Raw genomic sequence first — 11,009 nt, 5'->3', positions numbered from 1 at the left:
TTGTGGGGGTGGGGGTGGGGGTGGGGGGGGGGGGGGGAGTACTAAGACTCCGTTTTGGATGGGTTAAGACATTTTCACTTGTTACGTACGGTTACGGTTACACTAGTAGTTGTACACTCATACTTAGCAGCAGCCAAGCCAGCCATGCGCCGCGCTATGCCACATAGCAACCGATGATTCTTCCTTCCTGATACTAAACCACCGGAGAACAAAGAATCGTCATGGCACTCAGCTGAATCCAGGAGTTAATCGGTACTAGTCAAAATCTCCTTGGGATACAACCATTCTGCCCGTGAGCTGGTTGAACGCCGGCGACCCCATGCTAGTCAGTTATTCCCTCGGCCGCGCCAGCCATAGGGAGCTCAACGCCCGGAGCCGGGAGAAGTAGTCGCTGATGACGAGCAGCGCGCGCGCCGCCTGCCGGGTCGTCAGGATCCGGTGTAGCTGCTGCAGCGTCTGCTGCCTCAGCAGGTCGCCCTGCCGGCGCACACCAAGACGGTCGATCGTCAGGCAACGAACGAACAATGCAAAGACTCCTTTTCAGTACGGTGTTGTTGTACGCACCTGACGGAGGAAGTTCTCGAGCGTGCTCAGCTTCCCCATGGCGATGGCCATCTGACCCATGTAGTTGGTCACGTTGTCGGCGCCGGTGGCCAGGGGCCCGACCCCCGCGGCGGCGGCCAGGGTCTCGGCTAGCCCCTGCTGCAGGGCCTCCATCCCCTGCGACAGCGCGTCCTCGGCCTGCTGCGACGACTGCTGCAGACTGCAGATGCCCATCAGCTGCTGATCCGTCAGGGGCTCAAGCTGGCTCGCAAGAACCTGAACATTTCAATATCAAGAGACAGGATAATGCTGACTTCAGACAAAATAGCGTACAGAGAGGTTCTCTGTGATTCATATTCCAGCTGCAAAGGTTACTGACTATAAGAATACCTTGAGGAGTTCAGACGAACGAAACCCCCCGAGCCACATGAAGAACCGCTCGGCAGGGCTCATCCACATGCCCGACATGACGTGGAACACGTCGGACTTGGTCGCGAAGCTCTTCAGGCTGAAGAGATCGTCGTAGTGCAACATCACAGATTCGACAAGGATGCGCAGTTCGTCGTCGTTCATGTTTGCGACCACGGCCACCCTGAGGTTGTTGATGTGGCGTTGGTGGTCGTCAAGCCATCGTGCGTACTCCAAATCAAATGCCAAGGCACCTGAAAGAACAGTAAATTCTTTTTCAGCAGAATGAAAACTACCAATTCGTGCAGCATTGCTTGCCTAACAAATTTGAACCAAACTACTTTGAAATCGACGATGTAATACTGCATCCTAGTTGAATAGTTTCAAACCAAAGGTGAACTGCCCTGCAACTCTTGGAAAAAGTTATGATATTGTGTACATGCCATGATGTAATTAAAAAGTAAGCACTGGAAATATCATTACCTCCACTTGAGTGATCACCGGAGCTTCCACCCGCGATAAACATTCCCTGAAACACAACATACCCATGTGAGATCATCGGGGATTCAATCAATAACTACGAACCCCAAATCGGTTGCAATTCGTAGTGAAGCTGAAGAGTTTACCTGCTGCCTTGCCCTCTGAAGTTCTTGCTCCAATTGCTCCAACTTGGATCGGCTGCTTTCCAACTGCTGAAGGTAAGCCTGCAAATCGGAAAAGTAGTGCCCCCATGTTTATCAAGATTTTTAAAAAAATCCAAGTGGACATTTTATGACGTTTACGATCAGCAACAAAATCACATCATATGGAAAACTATATTAATCCTGATGTTTTCAGTTTATCACAGATACTGTACTAATGGGAGGAAGATTCAGTATAAGATGATACTAGCTTTCTCAAAAAAAAAAAATACTATGATAGGTACAGCAAGTTTAAAAATCATAATGCAGTTGGAGGTCCCCACGTTGACCATACATTCAAATAAGTGCAGAATCACCCTCTGCCATACTAATTGAACAGTAGTCAGCAGCTTGAAATATACTACTTATGCTCTGTTTCATATCACTCAGCCTCTAATATAGATGTATCTAGATATATTTTAGTTCGAGGTATATCCATACTCGTGTCAAGTAATATGAATTAGAGAGAGTATTATTTAGAAAATAAAAATAATATCATTAGTACCATAATGCAATATATTATCATATCATTTACATTTGATTATGAATATATTGATATATAATCTTGGATAGTTGGTCAAAGATTACAAATCTTGACTTTGACCAAACCCTAGACAGTAAGGCAGACTAGCAAACACTGAATGAAGAAAAACTCACAGGATTCAATGGCATGCCCCCATGAGTAACAAGGAAGGGTTGCTACTTGTTTGGTTAAAATGTCACAGGAAAGTAGCAAGGTCCATGTAATTGTTGTCTCATAAAAATGTCTAGTGGTAAAACAAATCTATAGCTCACTCGTCACTCCATCCCCAACTCCCCATATTTTTCCCAAGAAAAAGTAAGCAAACAAATCGGCCCCAAAATAACCACCTTCTTCTTGATCCGGCTCTTCCGGGCCGCCTCGCGGTTCTGCGCAAGCCTCCGAGACATCTGCAAATCACAGAGGAACGCACCGTGCTCAGCACATGTCAGCCATGATCATACGCAGCAAATCCAGCCATAGTTTGGCACCTACACGATCAGGTTTCATGGCGCCGGTTTCTGCAATCACCTTTTGGTCCCCTCTTCTGTCCGAGGAATCCACGCAGCCCAGCCTTCGCTGCCCAGCGCCGTCGCCGTCGCCGCCGCCGCCACCCTGCCAACACGGGACAGCACAGAACTGCATTACACGGCGAGTTAACCAAGAGCAAGAAAACGGAGCAAGGACTGGCCGGGCACCAACCATCGAGGCGCGGTGGCGCATGTCGCCGCTGTCGTCGAGGTCCGTGGAGGTCTCGGTGAGCGGGCTGGTGACGACGACGCCGGACACGGAGTCGCCCCAGTTCTCGAGCTGCTGCTGCTGCTGCGCCACCCCTCTCGGCAGGAAGAACCGGCCGGCCTCCGTCGCCGCCATCCCCGGCGCCGCCATGCCGAGCGTCGCCGCTACTCCATGCTGCTGCCCCGCATTGGCAAGGAGCGGCTGCGGGGCGAAGGTGACGTTGCTGGAGGACTTGGAGCTGGGGTTGGGGCCTTCACACCCCACACCAAACAAAAAACGCATCAGAGTGACGCGCGCAAAGATCCAAGGGAACAGAGTGAATAGTTCTCGGAATGCAGGAGTTACTGCGAGGGTGGTGGTGGTGGTGGTAGAGCTCGGGAGGGAACTGCGCGGCGCCATCTCCGATGCGGTGGTGGAATCCAGCCGTGCCACCACCAGCACCACCACGCTCCTCCGCCCTGCAGGCGCACGAGGCAAAGGCGACAAAGGTTAGCGAGCTAGACGAGCCGGTCCAGAGGAGAAGACAGTAGCTCGCGGCACTAGAGAGCAAGGGACAAGCCAGACACAGCTTGCCACCGGGAATAGTATAAGCTTGCGCTAGGAGACACCAGCAATCGCTTTCTCTTCTACTGTAGTGTACTCGTGTGTGTTTACCTGAAGACGTGGAAAGGCCCAGGGTGACGATGCATTGGAGCTAGGAGACAGAGCCGCCGCCGGCGACGAGGACCACGGTGCCGTCACTCACCGCCGGCACGGCTTGAACCCGAAACAGAAGCTAGCGCCGGGAGCGTGGCGTCCTGCACTTGCATTTGCCGCTTATAATGGCAGGACCAGGAGGAGGCCGTGCGAGAGTTCAGGGAAGAAGATAGGACCGGATTCAGGACAAGAAATGAAACGAGGTGATGATCAGGAGGAGGGCGTGTCAAATTGGTGCATGTCAGAAGGATTCAGATATCCGTCCCTCCATCAAAATATCCATCAAATATCAGGAATCAATCAATCAATCAGTCAGTCAGTCGAGATGGCTTGGCAGGCTGAGCCATGGTGTAAGCTTTTGTATTGGAGCTTGTTTGCGTGTGCGCAGGGTGCCCCCCGATCGAGCACATGCGTAGATTGGCAGGGCAGTGAGTAGAGAGAGAGAGAGAATGGGAAAGACCGGTAAAAGCCTGCGACCATCTTGAACTGAGGGTCGCGTGACTGTAGTTGCGACGGCGATGGTAGTAGAGGTGGTAGACTAGGCTAGTAGTAGCCATTGTTGTTTGGTCCTAGGCTGGAGATTGCTAATATTGTAACTTCAGTTCTTCGTTGACTAAGTACGTCAGCATGGCAAAAGTGTGAGGAGACACTTGGGATTGAAAACCCAAACTTGCGAAGTTTGACTAGATGTATACAAAAACAATCATTAATTAAAATTCAGCAAATATACTAGAAAACTATATTTTATGATGGATATCGATATTGTAAATATTCATATTTTTGTCTGGGTATTCTTATTTTTGTCTACGAATATGATCAAACATAGATAATGCTGATTTTCATATGATTTTTGAGGTTTTCTGAACCAGCTACATGTATCATATAACCATACTGCAACACCAAATCTTGAGATCTCGTATCCCCCTTCCCTCTCAACCCCCTTCAATTAATCAAGATGGCGTGTTACTCTTGCCTTCGTGGAAAAGCCTAGGAGGCTAGACTATCCCTGAAGCATTCAGCATGTAAATTTGCTTCATAAAAAGTTTGTGAGAATTTGGAGGCCAGCTCAAGATCTATCATTAGTTATTGGGTTCCTTCTTCTCAGAAGAGGCCCAAAGAGAAGCCTTTGTGGCGTTTGAGAGTCCTTAATGGTATTGCACGCCTCTCAAAAAAAAATGTAATGGGAGTGAACATCAGGTTATATCATCGTCTCCAACACGGCTAACTATTTATACCCAAGATCTTAGTAGCCACTATTGTTAACTTTGTGATAACTTTCGTGCTTGAAATACTCTTATCATCATATAGGTTGATTCAGCTAGTTTTACATTAGGCCATTTTATTTATCAGCAAAACCGAAAATGGACAAATAACTAAATAAAAATTTGTAAAACCTATCCATCCTCTTCTAGGTTATCATCTCTATCTTTTCACAAGATCTTGAACCATAGGACAGTTGTTGCATATTAAACCGAGGTTGCCACCTCAATGTCAAATTGTGGTTTAAGTTTGCCACACATCTTCCCCACTACCATAGAGCCATCATGAGTAGCCATTGCAAACTAGTCGGGCCACAAGGGATAAGAACACCCAAGGCAATGACTCCAAGAAGGTAGCAATGTATTCATCGCTGCAACACTCTTCGATGTAGTTTAGGTTTTCACCCTGAGATCTTAAGACCAATCCCGTTAGCCATGATCAAAGCAAGATCAACAACGACGCAAAGAAGATCGAGAATGTTAGTTGAAGGCATCAGTGTCATCGACGTGACCGACACCGACTAAATTACATGCTTGGATTTCTCATGAACCCAACCACGAAGAGAAAGGAGCTGCAAGTTGGGTAGGGTGATCATGTCGTTGACCACATAGCTCCATCGCACCTCACAATTGTCGGGGCACCACACCACAATTTTTGTTCCATGCTAGACCACCTCCATGTCCAGGACGTCATCGTCGCCTCGGCTTACTCGCCTATTGGAGCATGCTGGATCGAGAGAGGAGCTACCTAGCATACCTCGACGTTCTAGCGCCACCATAGATGATTCTCGCACCCAAACATTGTGACCCATTCAGGCCAATATCGGCCATGCTACTCCAACATGCCCCCACTACGTCTACACCAAACCCAAGCTCAAATGTGCCACCTAGCTCCAAAATTCGTCTGTTTGCACCATGCTAGTAGTAGCCAGATATGGGCGCACCATCTTGTTGGAGATATTGCTCTGTAGGGAAATACTGATGAGTATTTATTATTATATGTTAAAAGTTCATAATAAGTTTCGTACCATGATATAATTATATTAAGCGGAAACATTAATAATGTGCGGTATTGTAAACAAACAACATGGTCCCTAGTGAGCACCCATGTGCGTATCTAGCTCATTGTAGTCAATCATTGATCGAGGTTTCCCGATCATGGACATACATGTGTCATTGACAATAAGATCACATTGTTTGGATAAATGATAATGATGGACATACCTAGAACATAAGTATTGTAACACGATAATGTCACATCAAGTTCAATGTTACGATGTTTATAAAAGCTCGTGGTGACTTAATACTTAGACAGCGAGATCATATCTAGTATTTGTCGTTGGAGGCTGCTTTGGTTGTATCAACTATCACACCGTAACAGAGTGATCATAAAGGTGCAGTTGGATATTCCAATGGAATGGGTTGAGGCGTATGCATCAATAGCGGGACTTGTTCTTCCACGTGACGGAGAGATACAATGGCCCCACTCGGTGAGATTACATCCATGAAAATTGTGCAGCGTATGACTAGGTCATGGGGATGGAATCACACGTGACGAGTTGAATAGCCTTGTCGGTAACGACGATCATATCTCGGACGAGTACCGGTATCTAATTAACAAAAGTAATAAGACTCAATGCAATGGTTCAAACGATGATCATATCTTCATGGAATGCATAGAGATCACCATGGTTATCCAGACACCCTAGCGATCGATTGACCGGAGAAATTGTCTCGCATCATGTCAGCGTTATTCCCGAACCGTAGGATAACACAATTAAGGGTTCAACTAAACTTGAGATAGTTTTGGATTCATCAGAATTGAGAGATATATCCAGAATAGGGTTCCAGAGTTGTTCGAAAGGTGTGCGGAATAATTCCGGAGGTGTATAGGAAAAATGGCAATTAAAGGATATGTTTAATTTGTTAATTAAATGAATTAACATATTAAAGTATATTTAATTACAACGTCCCTTTCATTGGTATTTAATTTCTGGGAGGCAGAAAACCTCCTTTTTCGTATTTTCCTGTTTCAGAGATCTTCTGGACACCTAAAAAATCAAAGGTAAAATACCTAATCAGTTTTTCACAAAGAGAAGGACCGTGGGCCAAAGAAGCACGCGAGCAGAGCCATGAGGGCCAAACGAGGCCAGGTTGTGCGCCATACCTTGCTAGGCGCGCCACCCAAGCCCGTTTGGGCCTCGAGCGTCGCCTCGGCTCCCCCTTTTTACATACGACTCTGTCTCGCTAGAAACCCTACATCATATTTTTCCCAAGATTTACAGAGGGAGGGGCGGAGGCGGAAGTCCTCTCCTACTCCGGGAGAGGGCAGATCTTGCCACACCAGAGCCTCCAGAATGAAGGGGAAATCGACGCCATCGTCATCAACACTCCTCCTTGACATAGGGGGAGGCTTCTCCATCAACATCTCCATCAGCACTGTGATGACCACCATCACCATCTCTGAGATCAACTTCATCCCCTCATAGTTTGTGATTGATTGAACCCCGGATATTGTTTTAAGTGTTATTTGCATGCTTGTGATTGGCATCTTGTCTTTATTTGGTGGAGAGATTATAATTTCAGATTGTGTTGTAATTCATATGCCTCTGATCCACACCATGTTTGGCACTTGTAAGTACTTCCCCATGTTCCTGAGGGCATATGATGATCTGGTTATGTTTCTATAAGATGTGCAATAAGTATTTGGTCAAGTTTTTTCTTATCTTTTATGTTGTTCTATGATGATTTTATGCGAATGTCTGATACATTGCAAATGTAACTATAAATTTTGATGCTCCATGCTTGTTTTACACCAATTGCTATATGTTTTGTTTACACTTCGTGGCACTTTTATGCATTTTCTAAAACTAACCTATTGAAAAGATGCCACAGTGCCAGTTCCCTGTTTTCTGCTATTTTGTATTTCAAGAAAGTTGTACTAGAAATATTCCTGGAATTGGACGAAACAAAAGCCAAACTTTGTATTTTTTCCAGAGCGAAGACGGAGTCTAGAGCAGAGACGGAGGGGTGGTCTGGGGCCACCAGGCCTCCACCGACCTCGCCCTTCCGCCTATATAAAGCTCCCGACGCAAAAACCTTAAATATATCAGCCTCCATCCACGAAAAGTTTCGTAGCTCCGCCGCCATCGCAGACAAGATCCGGGGGACAGAATTCTCTGTTCTGGCACGCTGTCGGAACGGGGAATTGCCCCCGGAGCCATCTCCATCGACTCCACCGCCATCTCCATCGCCGTTGCTGACTCCCATGATGAGGAGGGAGTAGTTCTCCCCCGGGGCTGAGGGCTCTACCGGTAGCTATGTGGTTTATCTCTCTCTCCCATGGTGTGTGATCTTTATGTGACCATGAGCTTTGTAATCTAGATGTCGTTATGCTACTCAAGTGGATTTTACTTATGTGATCTCTGGAGACTCCTTGTCCCACGTGTGTAAATGTGGAGTGTGTGCACTGCGTTGGTCTCTTAGACTATATTTCACATAATACTTGTTCACTGAATTATGATTTGAGTTGGATGTCTCTATGAAATTGTGGTGTGTTACTACCTCCTATAAATGCTCAAAATACAACACGGGGTGTTCATTAGTACTTGGGAATACATCTTTAAGGTTTGCTTTTGCAACCCTATTTGCGGTGAATTAGTGTTCGTTATCCAACCGGATAGTAGTTCAGAGTAGCATAGTGAAGTGCTTATATTTATATTCCTTTATGATATCATTGTTGAGAGTGACCACTAGTGAAAGTATGATCCCTAGGCCTTGTTGACATAGGCATCCCTAATGGGCCTGCCAAAGATGGTACCCGGGGTTTACTAAAGGCCCAGGACTCGAAGAATAAGAAGACTCGGAAACCTATTTAGTGTTAAGGAAAGATAGTTTGTCTTAGGAAAGATAGAGATTTGTAATCTTACGGGTTGGGTACGAAACCCTCCCGAACTCTGTAACTTGTGTATTACGAAACCCTCGGCTCCATCCTCTATATAAGGAGGAGTCGAGGGACGAAGAAAGGATCGAATCTACTGTCAACACAACCCTAGTTTTACAATCGTCGAGTACTTTTCGGCTGAAACCTTCGAGATCTACTTGCCCTCTACTTCTAGCAAAACCCTAGTCTACAATCTGTAGGCATTGACAAATTAATCCTTTGTCAATTGGCGCCGTCTCGTGGGAATTAGAGGTTGCAAGGAGCTGATCTCGATGGCACGTCCAGAATCGTCGACTTCGTCGGTGGCTAGCAATGCGATGGATCGAGGTAAACAGGAAAAAACTCATCTAGTCGACTTTATTCCTCACCCGCCCTCCCGTATGGATGCATGTGCCTATCTGGAGGAGCCCATCGTCATGACGTTCGGAGAATTCCGATTTGGCGTCAACAAAGAAGGATCCTACCGTCTCGAAGTTCCGATCTCGTCGGAATTTTCAGCGGTCGATTCTAACTTTTCGTCGAGTGACGAGGAGTTTTCGTCGCCACGCTTCGTCGACACCAAGGCAAACGGAAAGCTCGTCAAGATCTTCGGCGACACATCTTTCGAGTCGTCTCGCGGACTCCTTTATAAGCGGCGATTCCGACAGCATCGACAGCTTCAACTTCATCGACAAATCTGCTGCCATCGGAAAGGTCTTCACCAATCTATATGATGGTGTCACCAATCCTGACAAAAATCAATACGTAAAATACCATCAGATCTATGCGATAGAATAGGCAGGCCGATCAGAACCAGAAACGTCAGAGGCCTTCGATGATTTGGGAAATCCATACATCGATCCCGCTAATCTCAGAAAAGGCTTAGGCACTAAATATGCTGGGTCTTCAACTCGCGCAAAAGTTCAACTCCCGCAAGCAGCGTGGGATAGGGCCGCAGGAGCCATGGATGGTTCAGAACCAATGACCACCACTGCTACTGTACAAGAACTACAAGCATACCAATATAGACTTGCTCGGGTAAGTAGGAAGCTGGAAAAACAGACAGACATCCTTGAATAGGAGAAAAGAGGCGACCTCCGCGTCCGAGCGGGCGCCGAGCGAGCTCGGTCGACAATCGAAACTTCGGCAGATAGCCATAGAGAGGCTCGAAGGAGATCAAGATCTCGGCTGCAAAATATACCTGAAGAAGAGAGAGGAAACATAATTCAAAATCTCGACATGTCCTTCATGATGATTGATACAAGGGGAAATATCATCCCGAAAACACCAGAAGCAGGCTACATGGCAATGCAAGCCTACATCCTCGCGTCCAGACCACCTCCTGGAGACCCGAGAGAACCATTGTTCAATATGGCAATGGCTGGAGTAGGAGTTATGGGAACAGCGTTCGCAGCCACGCCTCCCGAAGGAAATCCTAGGCAAAATAATCCACGACCCACTGCAGCGGTCCAAGATCCACCGAGAACAAGTGGAGCAAGAGACACAGCAGTTCAAGTAAGAATGGATAGAGCGCGACAAGAAAGAAGAGAACGTCAACATTCACCAGAGGTTGCCGACGAAGATATGTGTGGACTACCGTGCTTTACGAGAAGAGTTCGAAAGACTCGAGTCCCAAAAGGGTTCAAGTTACCCGAGAATTTCAAGAAATTCGACGGCTGCGAGATCCCGAGGATTGGCTCGTTGATTACCTCGAGATGGTGAAGCTGATAGGAGGAACCAGAGCAACAGCTATGCAAAGTATCCAAGTTCACTTGAGTGGTGCCGCAAGATCTTGGATAAAGAAACTTCCCCCAGTTTCCATCGACAGCTGGGATAATTTCAAGAACATCTTCGTGAGAAATTTTCGATCCACCTGCAAGAAACCTGCATCATTGGAAGAGTTGAGGGCATGTCGACAGAAACACGACGAGTCGATGAGAAAATATATACAGAGGTGGAATATCATCAAAAACTCGGCAGAAGATATATCTGACGAGAGAGCAATAGACGCGTTCGTAGCAGGAATTCGAAGGGGAGATTTCGTCGAGGACTTAGGGAGAACTAACCCTAAGACAATATCGACGACCGATGGAGATAGCCAACAAGTGGGCAGATGGAGAAGATGCAATATATAATAAGCGACACAGGTCGCCAGAAGAGGATCGCGGTCGAAATTTTCAAAATAGAAGGCGATTTTCTCGCCAGTTTTACAACAACGACGCTCCTGGCCATATATCGGCTGG

General features: G+C 46.8%; 1 protein-coding gene across 1 annotated transcript; it reads right to left on the bottom strand.

Annotated features, from left to right (window-relative positions):
• Positions 1-330: 330 nt before the first annotated feature.
• LOC124646807 (transcription factor TGAL3-like) lies at positions 331-3,698 on the bottom strand. The gene is made up of 10 exons (XM_047186866.1): positions 3,660-3,698; positions 3,538-3,583; positions 2,854-3,242; positions 2,683-2,766; positions 2,502-2,561; positions 1,578-1,655; positions 1,435-1,480; positions 934-1,205; positions 565-819; positions 331-477 (listed from the first exon to the last, which is right to left on the bottom strand). The coding sequence occupies exons 1-10, from the start codon at positions 3,696-3,698 to the stop codon at positions 331-333; spliced, it is 1,416 nt and encodes a 471-aa protein (XP_047042822.1).
• Positions 3,699-11,009: the final 7,311 nt, after the last annotated feature.

Source organism: Lolium rigidum, chromosome 1 (assembly GCF_022539505.1).
Source record: "Lolium rigidum isolate FL_2022 chromosome 1, APGP_CSIRO_Lrig_0.1, whole genome shotgun sequence".
NCBI classification, from domain to species: domain Eukaryota; kingdom Viridiplantae; phylum Streptophyta; class Magnoliopsida; order Poales; family Poaceae; genus Lolium; species Lolium rigidum.
Note: the sequence above shows the minus strand (reverse complement) of the source record. Positions and strands in the feature narration are given on the sequence as shown.

Coding starts and splice junctions, on each gene's coding strand:
- LOC124646807 (XM_047186866.1), bottom strand. CDS start 3,698: ATGCAAGTGCAGGACGCCACGCTCCCGGCGCTAGCTTCT. Junction 2,767..2,853: donor TGCGCCACCGCGCCTCGATG/GTTGGTGCCCGG, acceptor CCGTGTTGGCAG/GGTGGCGGCGGCGGCGACGG. Junction 1,656..2,501: donor AGAGCCGGATCAAGAAGAAG/GTGGTTATTTTG, acceptor TCCGATTTGCAG/GCTTACCTTCAGCAGTTGGA.